Source organism: Coffea arabica, chromosome 10e (assembly GCF_036785885.1).
Source record: "Coffea arabica cultivar ET-39 chromosome 10e, Coffea Arabica ET-39 HiFi, whole genome shotgun sequence".
NCBI classification, from domain to species: Eukaryota; Viridiplantae; Streptophyta; class Magnoliopsida; order Gentianales; family Rubiaceae; genus Coffea; species Coffea arabica.
In genome coordinates this window covers 9,763,326-9,783,038 of record NC_092328.1, presented here as the reverse complement: position 1 = coordinate 9,783,038, position 19,713 = coordinate 9,763,326, and the positions used below count along the sequence as shown (strand labels likewise).

The following is a 19,713-nucleotide window of genomic DNA, read 5'->3' as shown; positions in this document are numbered from 1 at the left end:
TAGAGCTATCAATTTTGTTGTAACATCTTAAAGATAACCGACCATTATTTGCTCATATCTATCAATTTTAAGCTTAATTAGCACATGATAGGATGATGACAAAAAGAATGGTTCTACGAGATGTGGATACCTTTATGGGATACCTTTATGGTGGGAACCTGCCTACGGTAGGAAGGCCGGCAAAGAGCGACACGTGTTGACGTTATATACAGTCCAAACGGAGACGTTAAATTGTTGCACAACGCGTGAAGAGAAAATATACAAGAATCGTCTGCGGATGCAACCAGAAAGTACACTGACTTCCGTACGAGTTGGGCCAGGAAGTGTTATTGCATGTTAAAATCAGAGGCATTTATGTATTTGCAAATGTACCCATTACCAATGGAAAAATGTTGCAAATGCCTTGGACAAAAAATGTGCGTAAAGAAGGTACCGAAATTTTAAGAAATAATAAATGATTATCGCACACGCGTGGGGGATAATAATTTGGAAGAAGGAAAAGTGGAGGTAAACGAAAGGATTCAAGCCTTTATTATATTTATATACATATATAAATTTAGTACCCAAGTGTTCAGCTTAAGCATCCGGGAAAATGGTCCCATAACTATCGATACGGTAAACAACACAATTTTAGACATGATATAATAGGTTCTAAAAATTTTAGCGACCATTTGATTACCCGTTAGACCTATCCACTTGAATAGGATTATGGGTAAAAATAAGGGAGTAAATTTGTCATTCAAAATAGTAAGTTAACGTAATAAATTAGTAACTTTTGCAGTCGAAAAGGTAAATTGTAAGTAATATGAAACAAACTTTTTAAAGAGATAAATTACAATAGTATATCCCAAATATACTTTTGAGGAAGTAAGTTTATTTGAAGTAAAAATATGTTTTTATACAGAAATAGTGAGTTTTAGTTATAACATAGTAAATTTGATTAATGACAAAAACATGCTATTTTATGGCCATAATATTGTATTATGCTTAAAAAACTTATACGTAGCCCATATTTTAGAGTTATTTGAAATAACACAAAAATGTATTATTAATGATTAAAACTGAGTACGTTACTTAGTGAGTATAGTTATTATACTTGTATACATACTTGATGGTATGTGTATAAATAAGCATTTTTGAGATTTATGGGGAAATTGATTTTTTCTTTTGCAGTTTAAAAAAAAGGTAAGCGAAAATCTTTTTTCTCAGAGCACAAAAATCTACAAGTCAAAGTTGTTGGTCTAAAGGGGAAAGAAACATTCTGAATATCATTGTTTATAGTACTAAATAAATTAGATGTAAAATGCTCGTTAAAAGCAGGTGCGTTGACATATAATAAAGGAAAGACATAAAGAGCAGGCCATTTACGGGAAAAGTTGTCATTCATAAAAATAGCAACGCTTTACGGTTTTCTTATCAGTCTTGCAACGTATGAGCAAAATGGCAATAATTAAAATAGTATTTTATTCGAATTATACATATTTCATTAATTTTTTTCCATTTAAAAAATGAATGAGAATCTTTTATGAGAAAGCACATAAGTCAAAGGAATGGTGTAAAAGGGAAAAGAATAACATATACGTACAGTACCTATAGTTTATGTTCGAAGGACTGTAGTGCTATTTTTGAAAAATATCCCGAAAAATATGTAATCGAAACGGAACCGATTCTTCACTATTTACAATGTCATATCTGTGATTGTGTTGTAACTGTTATCCATTGGTATCGTAAAGTATAATTTTTCCATCAAATTTCGCCTCTTTAACACCAATTTTCCCATAAACCAATTCATTTATCGGATAAAATAGTAGTTGTTTATGGCTTTCCTCCATTATAAGAACAGAGTACCCATTTTTGCATAAACAAATTTATTTATCGGATGAAATAAAAATAAATCCATTGTTCAATAAAACACTAACTCTTTATGCCTTTCCTCCAATATAAGAACAGAGTACCCATTTCAGCTCCTCTAGAAAAATTCCACCTCTTTAACACCAATTTTCTCATAAACCAATTTATTTGTCGGATAAAATACATGAAAATTCGATTTTTCAATAAAACACTAGCTCTTTATGGCTTTCCACCATTATAAGAACAGAGTACCCATTTTTGCATAAACAAATCTATTTATCGGATGAAATTAAAATAAATCCATTGTTCAATAAAACACTAACTCTTTATGGCTTTTCTCCATTATAAAAACTGAGTATCCATTTTAGCCTCTCTAGAAAAAAAATCTTGGCTTTGTCACTGACTGAAATGTTTGTAACTGAGATTTATCCTTAGTGAAAAAATGTATGATACGTAATTTTTTCACTGTATTGAATTTATATGATGGCAAATTAAATGGGTCAATTGGATTAGTGTGCAACAGTTTTGTAAATGATTCTGAGAGTAAACTATATTATGGCAATAAAATACATTGAATTGTGAAAATTATTATTTCAACATGCTCCTAAATTTTGGATATGTGACTTTCGCTGTTGCGAATATCTTAAATTAACAGTTAGTTATTACTATGAGTAATGTGGTAAGTGTGAGTTGTGAATGTCAGTAACAACTGTTAGTTAATACTATCAGTAAAGTCAGCAGTAAATGTGAGATGTTAATTGGAATTTGCAGATATTAATTTGACATGGTTGGTTATTATCTGTTAGTTAAAATTCGGGAGTTTTAATTTTATTGGTTAGTGGGGAAAATGTGAGGAAAATGTGGGAAAAACATGAGCATGATTATAGGATTTGTACGAGCAATTAAAGGATTAGTTGTGAGATAAACATTTCTTAATTTTAGAAATGTAAAATTGTAATAAAATAGTATTCGAACTTTTGACAATTTGGAAAGCTCCTTATCTAAAATTCTCTCTGCAATACATATAGACAGATATAGATGTCTTTTTTTTGGTGGTTGAATGTCATATTCGCGAACTATCTGCAGAAAAAAATAAATTTGTAGACTAAACTAATTTTGTTATACCAACTCTGTTATTCTTATTATTGTATTAATTGTTATGCTATTTCTCTCATTTTGTTAGGTCTACATTAATGCAAGTTTAATTCCTATTATGTCTTGTGTCCAAGAAAATACATATTATCCTATTCAGGTGGATACGTCCAACTGATAATCAAATTGATGCTAAAAATTTAGAATGAATAAGTTGCTTTTGCATAATGGTTGGAAAGGTTTCTTGAGACTTTATGAATGAGGTGTCTTGCGGTTGCCAAAAGAATTTGTAGCATATTTTTGTATTGGAAATGGAGTTAAAACTTGCTATGGGTTACTTTTCTGTATTTCAATTTCATCGTAAAGGGTAATTTATTGTTCAACCTAATTTCATTCTGATTTTATCTAACTAATAAATTAACGTATGAAAATAGATAATTTATGGAGGAAAGCCATAAGTAGCTGGTGCTTTATTGAAAAATGGATTTATTTTTATTTTATCTAATAAATAAATTTATTTATAAAAAATGGGTACTCTATTCTCATAATGGAGGAAAGCCATAAAGTTAGTGTTTTATTGGAAAACGGATTTAATTTTATTTTATCCGATAAATAAAATTTTTATATGCAAAAATGGGTACTGTGTTCTTATAACGGAGGAACATGATAAAGAGGTAGTATTTTATTGAAAAATGGGTTTATTTTTAGTTTAGCTGATAAATAAATTTTTTAATGACAAAATGGGTACTTTGTTCTTATAATGGAGAAAAGTCATAAAGAACTAGTGTTTTATTGGAAAACGGATTTCATTTTAGTTTAGTCGATAAATAAATTTTGTTTATGCAAAAATCGGTACTGTGTTCTTATAATGGAAGAAAGTGCTAAAGAGTTAGTATTTTATTAAAAAATGGGTTTATTTTAAGTTTAGAAGATAAATAAATTTTTGTGAGAAAATGGGTACTTTATTCTTATAATGGAGAAATGTCATAAAGAGCTGGTGTTTTATGGGAAAACGGGTTTATTTTTATTTTATCCGATAAATAAAATTTTTGATGAGGAAAATGGGTACTGTGCTCTTATAATGGAGAAAAGTCATAAAAAACTAGTGTTTTAACCTAAAATTGGTTTTTTTTATTTTATTTTATCCATTAATTTTTTTAGGGAAAAATGAGTACTCTGTTCTTATAATGGAAGAAAGGTATAAAGAGCTAGTGTTTTATTGCATAAAAGGTTTATTTCTTTTCATCCAATAAATAAATTTTTTAAGGGAAAACGGGTGTTAAAGAGGTGGTATTGGATGAAAAAATGATACTTTAGAATACCAATGGATAACAGTTAAAACACAATCACAGATTTGGTATTTTAAATAATGAAGAATCGGTTCCGTTTGCATTGCATATTTTTCGGGGTATTGTCAAAAATAGCACTGTAGTCCTTCGAACGTGAAATACAAGTACTGTACATATCCGCTATTCCTTTCCCTTTTAGACCAATCCTTTTGACTTATGTGCTTTCTGATAAAAATTTTCAATTATTTTTTTTAATTTGCAAAAAATAAATTAATTCTGTATAAATCGAAAAGATTATTATTTCAATTATTGGCACTTTGCTCATGCTTTGGAGGACTGGTAAGAAAGCCGTGAAGAGCTGGAATTTTTATTAATGAAACCTTTTTCCATAAATGGCCTGATTTTTATGACTTTCCTTTATTATATGTCAAAGTACCAGTTTTTAACCAGCATTTTACATCTATTTATTTGGTACTTTAAACAATGCTATTCAGCTGTATCTTTCCCTTTCAGACCAACTATTTTGACTTGTGGATTTTGGTGCTCTGCGCAAAAAAAAATTCGCTTACTTTTTTTTTAAACTGCAACAGAAAAAATTTAATTATGTATAAATTTAAAAAATACTAATTTTTTCACATACAATCAAGTATTTATACAAGTATATTAACATTACTTACTAAGTAAGGTACTCAGTTTTAATCATTAATAAAACATTTTAGTGTTATTTTAAATAACAATAAAATATGGGCTTGGCATAAGTTTTTTAAGCATAATAGAGAATTTTTGCCATAAATTAGCATGTTTCTGTCATTAATCAAATTTACTATGTTATAAGTAAAAATGATTATTTATGTATAAAAACATACTATTACTTCAAATAAACTTACTCTCTCAAAAGTATATTGAGGATAAAAATTGTAATTTATCTCTTTAAAAAGTATGTTTCGTAATACTTTCAATTCACGTTTTGGGCTGCAAAAATTACTAGTTTATTACGTTAACTTACTATTTTAGATGACAAACTTACTTCCTTATTTTTACGCATAATCCTATTCAAGTGGATAAGTCCAACAGGTAATCAAATGGTTGCTAAATTTATTATAACCTATTATAATAAGTTTTTTTATCATAACGATAGTCATGGGACCATTTTCCCGGATGCTTAAGCTGAACACTTGGTCACTAAATTTATATATGTATATAAATATAATGAAGGCTTGAATCCTTTCGTTTACCTCCACTTTTCCTTCTTCCAAATTATTATCCCCCACGCGTGTGCGATAATAATTTATTATTTCTTAAAATTTCGGTACCTTCTTTATGCACATTTTTTGTCCAAGGCATTTGCAACATTTTTCCAGTCATAATGGGTACATTTACAAATACATAAATGCCTCTGGTTTTAACATGCAAAAACACTTCCTGCCCCAACTCGTACGAAAGTCAGTGTGCTTTTTGGTTGCATCCACAGACGGTTCTCGTATATATCCTCTCCACGCGCTGTACAACAATTTAACGTCTCCGTCTTCCTACCATAGGCAGGTTCCCACCATAAAGGTAGGCCTTTATGGTAGGAACCTGTCTATGGTAGGAAGGCCTGTAGAGAGCGACACGTGTTGGGGTGCATACAGTCCAAACGGAGACGTTAAATTATTGCATAGCGCGTGGAGAGGAAATTAGATAGAATCATCTGCGGATACAACCAAAAAGTACACTGACTTCCGTACCAGTTGGGCCAGGAAGTGTTATTGCAGGTTAAAACCAGAGGCATTTATGTATTTGCAAATGTACCCATTACCAATGGAAAAATGCTGCAAATGCCTTGGACAAAAAATATGCGTAAAGAAGGTACCGAAATTTTAAGAAATAATAAATGATTATCGCACACGCGTGGGGGACAATAATTTGGAAGAAGGAAAAGTGGAGGTAAACGAAAGGATTCAAGCCTTCATTAAATTTATATACATATATAAATTTAGTACCAAGTATTGAGCTTAAGCATATGAGAAAATGGAGTAGTAACTATCGTTATGGTAAAAAATCAGTTTTAGACATGATATAATAGGTTATAATAATTTTAGTAACCATTTGATTACCTGTTGGACTTATCCACTTGAATAGAACTATGCGTAAAAATAAGAAAGTAAGTTTGTCATCTAAAATAGAAAGTTAACGTAATAAACTAGTAACTTTTGCAGCCCAAAAGGTGAATTGAAAGTATTATGAAACATGCTTTTTAAAGAGATAAATTAAAAATTTTATCCTGAATATAGTTTTGAGGGAGTAAGTTTATTTGAAATAATAGTATGTTTTTATACATAAATAATCATTTTTACTTATAACATAGTAAATTTGATTAATGACAAAAACATGCAAATTTGTGGCAAAAATATTCTATTATGCTTAAAAAACTTATGCCAACCCCATATTTTATTGTTATTTGAAATAACGCTAAAATGTTTTATTAATGATTAAAACCGAGTACCTTACTTGGTAAGTAATGTTTATATACTTGTATAAATACTTGATCGTATGTGAATAAATTAATATTTTTGAAATTTATCCATAATTAAATTTTTTGTGTTGCAGTATAAAAAAAAGTAAGCGAAATTTTTTTTGCGCAGAGCACAAAAATCCACAAGTCAAAATAGTTTGTGTGAAAGGGAAAAATACAACTGAATATCATTGTTTAAAGTACTAAACAAATAGATGCAAAATGTTGGTTAAAAACTGGTACTTTGACATATAATAAAGAAAAGTCATAAAAAGCAGGCCTTTCTTTTTTTTTAAGATACTTTATTACTTATGAAGCAAAACCATAGCAAAGTTACAGAATGTCCCCCACCCGGTCTGGCTGCTCCGCCTCCCTTACTATCCTTCTAACAGATGACATGCCTAGCTTATCTAAACGGATCTCCCCCTTCACTAACTTTGGAATTATGCTGGTGATGTCATACATAATACAAACCTGTTGTGGGTGAGAGACACCCACATTGGCCAGAATATCCGCCACATGGTTGGCTTTCCTGTAGCAGTGAGAAACTCTCACCACGGCCGCTGTCAGGTCCCAGATTTGCTCTATCTCAATCCGGATCTGCCATGGGCACCGGAAACGATGCTGGATAATCCCCACTAACACCTGAGAATCCGATTGAAGGTCTACTTTTACAAACCCTTGCTTCACACACATCCGAAGGCCGGTTAGCATTGCGAGGGATTCCGCGTGTAAGCTCGATCGTATGCCAAAAAAAGCCAAGAAAACCAGTATAGGCCCTCCTGAAGCGTCACGTAAGATACCACCGCCCCCACTGCAACCTAGGTTACCCTTGGAACACCCGTCCGTATTCAGAGTTAAACAGCCTGGCCTTGCCGTCCACCGCACTATCTGAAAGCTAACTCTGCTGCTTAGACGACCGACCACTCGTAGAGCTGAGGGAATGAGAGCAAACCAAGCCTCGTATGAAAATGAATCTCCACCGCTGATCTTATATCGGACGAAACGACCCTTTGCCATGTCTGAAGGTATGGAGTTTTTGTCGTTTATGGAGGAGGCAGGGGTCTTTGACGCTGGCTTCTCGGGTCCAAGCTTTACGTGGAGCAATAATAGGAGGGGACGGTCACGGATATGGAAGCGACTTGATAGGTTAGTAATGAATGAGGAATGTCTTGGGGTAGCCTCGGCCGTATCTGTTGTTCACCTTGCTAGGCACCCGTCAAATCATTCTCCTCTGAAGATCTCATTTCGTTCTAGGCTTGACAATAAACCACGGCTATTTCGGTTCTTGAACATGTGGACAGCAAGGCCGGACGTGTTGGAGGTGATTCGAGAGGCCTGGAAGGGGGACGTTCAAGGTTCCCCCTTGCGGATTTTTTGTGCAAAATTGTTGGCGGTGCGGAGGAGTATTCGGAGATGGAATAGGCAGGTCTTTGGTAATATCTTTGATGCGGTCAAGAGAGCGGAGGCAAGGCTCCTAAGAGCCGAGGAAGTTGTTGAGACTGACGCCTCTGAGGAGGCACAGATGGAGTTACAAAGGGCCCAAGCTGAACTTAGACGGGCCCTAGCAATGGAGGAGCAGTTCTGGCACCAGAAGGCCAGAGTAAAATGGGTACAGCATGGGGACCAGAACTCTAAGTATTTTCATGTGGTAGTAAAGCAGAGGCGGGTGCAAGGAATGATACATAGGGTTAAGAAGTCTGACGGAGTGTGGGTGAAGGATGATGCTGACATTGCAACCGAGGCGGTTGCATATTTCACTAGTTTGTTCTCGGGTGAGGCAACATCTCAATCGGATGGGTTGCTCAACTTGATCCCGCCGTTGATTACGGAGGAGGACAATTTGGTCTTAAAAGAGGTTCCCACCATGGAAGAAATTAGACGAGTGGTATTCTCAATGGATGGGGATAGTGCTGCGGGCCCGGATGGATTCACAGGGAAGTTCTTCACCTTTGCTTGGGACATCATTGCTCAGGATATCTACAGGGCGGTTGGGAGTTTCTTTTGTGGGGCGGAGTTGCCTCGCTTTATTACCTTTACATCCATAGTGCTAATTCCCAAGGTTCCTAATCCCCAAGATTTCTATAAATTTCGACCCATCAGTCTGTGTAATTTTTTCAATAAGGTGATTTCCAGGATCCTGGTGGAACGGATTGCTCCGATTTTACCAAGAATCATCTCTCCCCAACAAACGGGCTTTGTCCAAGGGCGTAGTATCACGGAAAATTATCTGTTGGCCCAGGAGCTAATCTCGGGCATGGGGAAAAAGACAAGGGGAGGAAATGTAGTGCTAAAATTGGATATGACAAAAGCTTATGATCGAATGTCTTGGGTACATATTACTACGGTTTTGCGGAAGTTTGGGTTTGGGGAAAGGATTATTGACATGGTATGGCATCTGCTGGCAAACGTTTGGTTCTCAGTGATCATCAACGGGGCGTCACACGGGTTTTTTAAGTCTAGCAGGGGTCTCAGGCAAGGGGATCCTCTGTCTCCTGTATTGTTCGTTATTGGAGCAGAGATGTTATCCAGGGGTTTGAATAACCTTGCTCAACAGAAGGGTTTTATGGGGTTTCGGGTCCCACGGGATTGCCCCACAGTCACGCACCTAGCCTTTGCAGACGATGTAATGATATTTACAAATGGGGCTACTGCGGGGTTAACAGGCGTCATGCACGTACTAGGGGCATACCAGCAGTCCTCGGGGCAACTGGTGAATGCTCAAAAGAGCGGCTATTTAGTTCATCCATCGTTGCTCCCTAGCCGCAGAAGGGCGATTGAAAGGGTTACGCAGTTCACACATCAGGAATTTCCTTTCCGATATCTTGGTTTTCCCTTATATATTGGACGGTGTAAGACGGCATATTTTGGGGACGTAGCTCAGGTGCTCTTAAACAAAATTCTGACCTGGAAAATGAGGTTCTTGTCCACAGGGGGAAAGTTAACCTTGATTAGGCATGTGCTACTGTCTATTCCGGTTCACTTGCTCTCGGCTGCGGTGTTACCTGCTTCGGTTTTCAGATTGGTAGAAAAGGTGTGCGCGAACTTCCTATGGGGTGCCTCGGAGGAAGGCACGAGGTATCACTGGATTGGGTGGTCTCAATTATGTTACCCGATTGAGGAGAGAGGAATGGGCCTCAGACGGTTACGTGACATTTATATGGCGTTTTCTTGTAAATTGTGGTGGCAGTTTAGGACCGGGTCATCACTCTGGGCGAGTTTTATGCTTGCTAAATATTGTCGAGACCTCCATCCGTGCGAGGTGGAACTGAGTCGTCACGCCTCCGGCACATGGTGGAGAATGGTAAACACTAGTAGGCAAGCAGAACTTTCTGTGGGCTGGCGGATTCAGGGGGGGTCATGTCATTTTTGGTATGATAACTAGTTTGGGACTGTCGCTTTGTTTATTAAGGCTACGGTGGCCCCAACCCTCTCCTTTAATGACTTCATCGAAAACGGGAAGTGGAGCTCAAGTTTACTCTCCCCAGCCCTCCCCCCTGACTTAATTCCTTCTATTGTATCACTCCCGATTCCTTACGGTGCTCGAGCTGATGAGCCCATATGGAGGTTGACTACGTCTGGCGAATTTTCAGTGGCATCGGCTTTCGAGGAGGTTCGACAGGCTCGCAGCCCTTCTTTCATCCACTCTCACCTTTGGCACCCTCGCATCCCGTTGAAAATCTCATTCTTCATGCTGCGTTTGGTGTTGGGGAGGTTGCCATTCCCTGATGTTTTGTGTAAAATGGGGTTTCAGATGAGACCATCAAAATGTTGGTGCTGCCCGGAGGGAGCAAGCGAGACGGTGGAACATGCATTTTCTGAGGGGTAGGCCGCTAAGGAGGTGTGGACCTATTTTACTAGCATGTGCGGTATTACGTATGGAGGGCCTTCTTTGCGGGCGAAGGTAGTGGCATGGTGGATGTAGTCTCCGCGTTCAGCATACAGGCGGCCTATCTTCAGATTGATGCCGAGTTTCATTTGCTGGCACATTTGGAGGGCGAGGAACGCATCGATGTTTGAAGGGAGCCGGATGCACCCGACAACCATTTATGGAAAAAGTTCTCATTAATAAAAATACCAACTCTTCACGGCTTTCTTACCAGACCTCCAAAGAATGAGCAAAGTGCCAATAATTGAAATAGTAAATTTTTCAATTTATACAGAATTAAATTGTTTCTTGCATTTTAAAAAAAATAATGAAAATTTTTTATCAGAAAGCACATAAGTCAAAAGAATTGGTCTAAAAGGGAAAGGAATAGCAGATATGTACTAAAGTGCTGTTTTTGAAAAATACCCCAAAAAATATGTAATCCAAGAGGAACCAATTCTTTATCATTTTAAAATACCAAATCTGTGATTGTGTTTTAACTGTTATCCATTGGTATCCTAAAGTATCATGTTTCCATCAAATACCACCTCTTTAACACCCATTTTTCCGTAAAAAAATTATTTATTGGATAAAGTAAAAATAAATCGATTTTGCAATAAAACACTAGCTCTTTATAGCTTTCCTCCATTATAAGAACAGAGTACCCATTTTTTCATTAAAAAATTTATTTATCGGATAAAATAAAAATAAACCCATTTTCCAATAAAATACTAGCTCTTTATGGCTTTCCTGCATTATAAGAACAGAGTACCCATTTTTGCATAGAAAAATGTATTTATCAGATAAAATAAAATAAATCCGTTTTTCAATAAAACACTACCTCTTTATGGTTTTCCTGCATTATAAGAACAGAGTACCCATATTTCCATAAATCAATTTATTTATCGGATAAAATAAAAATAAATTTATTTTCGAATAAAACACTAGCTCTTTATGACTTTCCTCCATTATAAGAACAGAGTACCCATTTTTTTATAAAAGGATTTATTTATCAGATAAAATAAAAATAAACCCATTTTTCAATAAAACACTAGTTATTTATGGCTTTCCTCCATTATAAGAACACAGTACCCGTATTTTCATAAATCAATTTATTTATCGGATAAAATAAAAATAAATCCATTTTCTCATAAAACACTAACTCTTTATGACTTTCCTCCATTATAAGAATAGAGTATCCATTTTTTCATAAAAGAATTTATTTATCGGATAAAATAAAAATAATCCCGTTTTTCAATAAAACACTAGCTCTTTATGACTTTTCTCCATTATAACAACAGAGAACCTATTTTTCCATTAAAAAATTTATTTGTCGGACAAAATAAAATAAATCCATTTTTCAATAAAACATTAACTCTTTATGACTTTCCTCCATTATAAGAATAGAGTACCCATTTTTCATAAACAAATTTATTTATTGGATAAAATAAAAATAAATCCATTTTTCAATAAAGCACCAGCTACTTATGGCTTTCCTCCATAAATTATCTATTTTCATAAGTTAATTTATTAGTTGGAAATTAGAATAAAATTAGGTTGAACAGCAAATTACCCGTTACGATAAAATTGAAATACAGGAAAATAACCTATAGCAAGTTTTAAGTCCATTTCCATTACAAAAATATGCTAGAAATTCTTTTTGCAAACGCAAGACACCTAATTCATAAAGTCTCAAGAAACCTTTACAACCGTTATGCAAAAGCAACTTATTCATTCTAAATTTTTAGCATCAATTTGATTATCTGTTGGACGTATCCACCTAAATAGGATAATTTGTATTTTCTGGGACACGAGACCTAATAAGAATTAAACTTGTATTAATGTAGACCTAACAAAATGAGAGAAATAGCATAACAATTAATACAATAATAAGAATAATAGAGTTGGTATAACAAAATTAGTATAGTCTAGAATTTTATTTTTTTGTGCAGATAGTTCACGAATATGAGATTGAACCACTAAAAAAAAGACATCTATATCTATCTATATGTATTGCCGAGGGAATTTTGGATAAGGAGCTTTCCAAATTGTCAAAAGTCTGAATACTATTTTATTACAATTTTACATTTTTAAAATTAAGAAATGTTTATGTCACAACTAATCCTATAACTGCTCGTACAAATCCTATACTCATGCTCATGTTTTTCCCACATTTCCCTCACGTTTTCCCCACTAATCCATAAAATTAAAACTCCCAAATTTTAATTAACAGATAATAACCACCCATGTAAAATGATATCTGTAAATTCCAATTAATGTCTCACATTTACTGCTGACTTTACTGATAGTAATAACTAACAGTTATTACTGACATTCACATCTCACAGTTACCACATTACTCATAGTAATAACTAACTGTTAATTTAAGAAATTCGCAACTACGAAAGTCACATATCCAAAATTTAGGAGCATGTTTAAATTATAATTTTCACAATTCAACGTATTTTATTGTCATAATATAGTTTACTCTCATAATCATTCACAAAACTGATGCTCACTAATCCAATTGACCCATTTAATTTGTCATCATATAAATTGAATACAGTGAAAAAATTATGTATCATACATTCACCATGGATAAATCTCAGTTACAAACATTTCAGTCAGTGACAAAGCTTTTCTACACTGGGGCTAAAATTTTTCTAGAGGGGGTAAAATGGGTACTCTGTTTTTATAATAGAGGAAAACCATAAAGAGTTAGTGTTTTATTGAAAAATGGATTTATTTTTATTTCAGCCGATAAATAAATTTGTTTATGGAAAAATGGGTACTCTGTTCTTATAATGGAAAAAAGCCATAAAGAGCTAGTGTTTTATTGAAAAACGAATTTTTATGTATTTTATCCGCTAAATAAATTTGTTTATGGGAAAACATCTTTAAAGAGGTAGCATTTGATGAGAAAATGATACTTTAGGATACCAATGGATAACAGTTAAAACACAGTCACAGATTTGACATTTTAAATAGTGAAGAATCGGTTCTGTTTGGATTACATATTTTTCGGGATATTTTTCAAAAACAGCCCTATAGTCGTTCGAACATGAACTACAAGTACTGTACGTATCTGCTATTCTTTTCCCTTTTAGACCATTCCTTTTGACTTATGTGCTTTCTCATAAAACATTTTCATTCATTTTTTTTAAATGCAAAAAAAATTAATGAAATATGTATAAATCGAAAAAAATACTATTTTAATTATTGTCACTTTGCTCATACGTTGCAAGACTGATAAGAAAATCGTGAAGCGTTGCTATTTTTATGAATGATAACTTTTCCCGTAAATGGCCTGCTCTTTATGGCTTTCCTTTATTATATGTCAACGCACCTGCTTTTAACGAGCATTTTACATCTAATTTACTTAGTACTGTAAACAATGATATTCAGAATGTTTCTTTCCCTTTTAGACCAACTACTTTGACTTGTGGATTTTTGTGCTCCGAGAAAAAAGATTTTCGCTTACTTTTTTTTTAAACTGCAAAAGAAAAATTAATTTCCCTATAAATTTCAAAAATACTTGTTTATTATTCACATACGATCAAGTATGTATACAAGTATATTAACAGTACTTACTAAGTAACGTACTCAGTTTTAATCATTAACAATGCATTTTAGTGTTATTTCAAATAACACTAAAATATGGGCTTCGTATAAGTTTTTTAAGCATTATACAATATTTTGGCCATAAATTAACATGTTTTTGTCATTAATCAAATTTACTATGTTATAAGTAAAAATCACTATTTATGTATAAAAACATACTTTTACTTCAAATAAACTTACTTCCTCAAAAGTATATTTGGGATATACTATTGTAATTTATATCTTTAAAAAGTATGTTTCATATTACTTACAATTTACCTTTTGGACTACAAAAGTTACTAATTTATTACGTTAATTTACTATTTTAGATGAGAAATTTATTTCCTTATTTTTACCCATAATCCTATTTAAGTGGATAGGTCTAATGGGTAATCAAATGGTCACTAAAATTTTTAGAACCTATTATATCATGTCTAAAACTGTTTTGTTTACCGTAACGATAGTTATGGGACCATTTTCCCGGATGCTTAAGCTGAACACTTGAGTACTAAATTTATATATGTATATAAATATAATGAAGGCTTCAATCTCTTTGTGTTTCGCATTACCGTGGAATTACTACGTTTACCTCTGCTCCACTTTTCCTTCTTTCAAGTTATTATCCCCGACACGTGTGACATTTACATTTATTAATTGTTAAAACTTCAGTACCTTCTTTACGCATATTTTTTTGTCGAAGGCATTTGCAGTATTTTTCCGTTGCTAACGGGTACATTTGCAAATGCATAAATGCCGGTGGTTCTGACCTGCAATTACCCTTCCCTGGCCCAACCTACTACATTGGAAAACGGAAATCTGAACGTGTGCTTTTTTGCTTGTAGCCGCAGACTAAAATTTAATGTTTACTCTTCACGTGCTCATCCATAATTTAACGTTTCCGTTTACACTCCATCCAACTCCAACACGTATCATGGTCTGAGTGGCTGCCTACGGTAGAAATGGTCAAAGGCTTCCTACCATAAAGGTTTCCTAGAAAGATAAGTCAACCTTTCATTTTGTTTTCTGGTTTGGATTCACTGTAAGTAACATTTAGTTAGAAGACTTTAAAAGTAATCATGAGCATAGTACGTTTCGACGTGCAAAAGACAGAGATTGTAACCTGCATGCAATTAATGGAGGAACAAGATACTCACATGTATACAAACTCAAACATAGATGGCTGTTTTTATTTATTGAATATGGTGCATTTTTGCTGGTACAAGTGCACCTTTTAACATAGCAGTACAGCCGTGGGGGAGATGTATGCTTGTCAACAATACATCCATAGTTTTAAACGTCCATACACATACTCAAACCACACCATAGACACCATATAATTTAAAAGTACTTAATAGAGTACATTGGTCATCCTCAGCTGAAGAGTGGCAGCGAAGCTTGATTAATGCTTATACCAGAAGAGGTACTTCTGACCCAAAAAGGTCTCAAAAACCACTGCATAATCGGTATATGTGCCCTTAGAATCCTGAGTTGCAAGGACAAGGATATAGAGAGTGCCAATAACAATTTTCCACTGCAGGCCGCCATTCACGCGGTTGAAAACCAGTTTTGTCCCATGCTTGTCGTTGTACTTTGCCAATGCAAATTTTGCGACCGAGATCACGTGAGGGTCAGTTGGGTTCACTGGCGTTGGAAGAGGAACACCGACTTGAGGTAGGTGACCACCGGCCACCATGTTGTTCTGTACAGTGTAAACCCCAAACATTTCTTTTTTAGTTACAAAAAAGATTGAGTTTATAAAATTAATTGGAATCCTTTTCAAACAAACAACCAGAAAACTAAATTTAATCAATTAATATGAAACTACATTACGCGAAAGAAACTTAATCAATCAATTCAAGAGACCGCCTACCTTTGTAGACAACTAGAAATACAAAAAAAAAAAAAATAATAATAATAATATAATAAATTGCATAAGCAATTGAAGAATGTACAAAATTCGTTCTACTTAAAATTCATTCCAAACAAGTTTTTTTGTAAGTTATTTAATCGTCCTATTATGGCCTCAAAATTCATTCTACTTCCTTATTCATTCTTTTTTGTATTCAAATAAAGAATTTAGCACTATCGCTGCTGTATATGAAATTCTTTTTTGATTTGTCAAAACTAGTCAATGCAAAATGCAAAGTTTACGTGGTACTTTTTCAGTACTCAAATGTATGAAAATTAAGAATTTACAGAATCGATATTGCGAAACAAATTGCCTGCTCCTAAAGAATGAATTAAAAACCGATATGCATGTGCGATTTTAATTGTAAGCATTCAAAATAAATACCAGTAATAATAGATATAAAACCTATGAATAAATTGAAGGGCAATTATTTGGTGTAGTTTAGTAATATAATTCCCAAAACCAGTCAAAACCACATGCAAAACTCGAAGGAAAAAATAGGTCTAACTAGTCATACAATCATTTTCTCCTGAGTGCTCATGTCCTTGCCCTTGAATCCCTCGATTGTTTTCCATATCGTGTCGTCTGAAAGTGCCTTCACTATAGCTTCTATCTCAGGGGACTGGACTCCCTCCGCTTTCACTAATTTCCATCAAGGAACAAAGCCCGTTTTAATCCAAACAGCATAAAAACCACTCTTTCATTTAAAAAGGATATAAACATGCGATGCAATCGAACTATAAATCTAATGCGTGAATTTTTAAAGAATATGTATAGAATATTACTGTTGGCTGTGATTTCAGTAATGTTGATGTGGGGGTTGGCAACGACGGCGGCCATTTTTTCCTTAAGGAGCTAGGACGCGAGCAAGACTGGCAATAGATTTTGTAATTGGTTGCGACTGTCGAAGCTTGGTAGCTCTGAGTTTAGCACATGAAATAACAAAACAGACTCCTTGTATTTATAGGCACTCTTTTTTGCACTTCAATGCCCTATATGCCCTTTGTGGGATGGTGGGAATCTCATTATGAATATGTATTTGATTGAAAAGTCATTGTGCATCAGGAAAGGCATCAAGCACTATGTTCTTCTCTTTCTTCTTCTTTTTTTTTTGGAAAACCCAAAAAAAAAAAAGGATAATGCTACTATCATGATAGAGGAGGAAAGAGACGTCGAAATGGACGAATCAAGGAGATGAATTTTGAGCTAATACGTGGGGAAAATAATGAATTGATTAGCCGCTTGAGAGGCAGCTCTTATTCTCAACAAAGAATAAATGCAATAATTAAGTACTTGTTATCCATTCTATCAAACTTAACCATAATTAAAATATACTTGAGGGGTAGTCCATGTCTAACAGGCCTACTTGGAAATCATTTATAGTAGAACATTAATTGTCTAGCAGGTATATGACTTCCAAACAGACTTTTCATGTCTTCGAATTAATATCAGTTAGTACTTAGTAGAGGTGTCTTTCTCTGCCCTTTTTACTCCGATGATGGAAATAATCAAGTAATGCCAATTACTAATCTCAGTTGGCAATATCAGTTACCGAACTTGTCATTTCTTAAGGTTGAGAATCTAATTCTGCCAAAGTGCAGGATCCTTATCTTCCCTGTCGAATCAAAAGCTTTCACGTTTAACGCTTATCTCGACTCTCCTTGGCAATTTTCGATCTGTAGGGCATAAACTTGATAAGATACCGTTCCCTTTTGACTTGAAAGAAAATGCGGATCAACTGTTATCCATCATTTCTGAACCTCTGTACCATGGAACGATGCCTTTGTAGTAAAGAACGCTTCCCTCTCCTGTTTCTGTGAAGTCTCAAGCCATGCATGATTACTTCTGATTTTGAATATATGGAAATTTCTATGTCCTTGTGAGCCATTTAAGCCTCCAAAGCACCTACCCATCGGCATTCACTGCCCCTGTAACTGTTTTAGTGCCATGAATTAACTAATAAGACCCCAGGTTTCTCTGGGATCCGTCTAACATTATTGTCTTGGGAATAAGCAAGTAAGCATTGAGGCAAAAATCAGCAAAGTATCCGTGTGTCCCTGTTAGGTCTTCCTTTTTTCTAGCCATATCCGAGTCAGTCCACCGTGCAGGGATGCAGCTTGCTTTTGCAGTCATTGTACAACCAAAATTTTGTAAAAATAAGAGAAAATGCTGGATAATGTCGTTGGATACTCATCATGATAAAGAAAATACAGAGATTACTGCATTAGATTCATATTGAACTCGTCAAGAAAACAAGATACTTTAATGTTCTACTTTTGCGTTGCTTTGTCCTTGATGCACGTATCTACAAAGTATTTTGGATATAAAAACAAGGGATAATTTCAGAAAACTCCCCTGATGTTTCTAAAGTTACATTGATCTCCCCTGACAGTGTGTTGGGGCTCATCACTTACCTAAAATACGGTGAATTTACTTGTATACCTTGAGCCATTAAGGTTGTTAACAAATGAATTTAGGGACAAAATAACATTAGATCAACAAATTTGAGAGTAACTAATTAAACTAGATTAAAAGATGAAGGGAAAAAGATGGAGTAACTAATTAAACTTGAACATAATGTTGTTTGTGATACTAATTCTATCCTCATCTTCTAGAACGCTACCCAAAATTGCGAAACATTTCTTTAGTTGATGCTCAAATCTCAGATCCAAGGAAATTAGACTTTCAAAAGATGACAATAAAAATTTCTATATTGATGAAAATTTAGAACAAATTATTGTACAGGCGTCATAGCAAGTTGTAATATAAGTGTTTTTCTATCAAGGAAAAAGTTCAAATTTGACATGAAAAGTGAGGATTCTTCGTTAAGATAAATAGTTTAATAAGTAGGAGAGAATGTATTAAACAGAGAAGTATTTAACAATCAAAAACCATTTATAATTGTCAGCAGCATAAGGAACAAATATAGTACTAGTATCCAATTTTCATCTACAAAATGCATATTTTGTGCAACTTTTGACATTGATAAATTCTTTGAATTATAATATATAATGAAGATCAAATTTATTCATGAACCATTTCTCATTCTAAGTTGTATGCAAGAACCTCAATATAAATACACGAACTTTTTTCTATTTGATTAATATTTTAGTCTCATAATTTTGAATTTTTTGTACCATTATTCACAAAAAATTTTCAGATTAACTTACTTTCATGGATATAATATCAATTGTACACTCATAGTGATTCATTGGTTTAATCGCCTAAACATATATGCAACTATGTATAACCAATTGATATTATCAAATTGCTGCTCCAGTATTGAATATGCTAGCCTATATCTCAGGCAATTCTCTTTGCACTCATCTGAAATATTATAGACAATGTAGTATACATTATTCTAACTATTGATAGTACATAATTTTAACTAAAATTACACTTTATGTGATTATAATTATAAAAGGATTGTATTATGTGATGGCATACCAAGAAATTGTATTTTCAACTTTGTACTCTTTTTTATCTGATTTTATTTGTAATCATCCAATAATTTATATTTACTATTTAATTATTTGAGGTGCTATTAATATATGATTAAACAACTAATATCAACTCAGACACCCAACATTACCTCACATCCTGTTATAGG

General features: G+C 34.0%; 1 protein-coding gene across 1 annotated transcript; it reads right to left on the bottom strand.

Annotated features, from left to right (window-relative positions):
* Positions 1 to 15,353: 15,353 nt before the first annotated feature.
* LOC113711119 (uncharacterized) lies at positions 15,354 to 17,048 on the bottom strand. The gene is made up of 3 exons (XM_027234283.2): positions 16,889 to 17,048; positions 16,621 to 16,745; positions 15,354 to 15,893 (listed from the first exon to the last, which is right to left on the bottom strand). The coding sequence occupies exons 1-3, from the start codon at positions 16,941 to 16,943 to the stop codon at positions 15,594 to 15,596; spliced, it is 480 nt and encodes a 159-aa protein (XP_027090084.1). The 5' UTR covers positions 16,944 to 17,048; the 3' UTR covers positions 15,354 to 15,593.
* Positions 17,049 to 19,713: the final 2,665 nt, after the last annotated feature.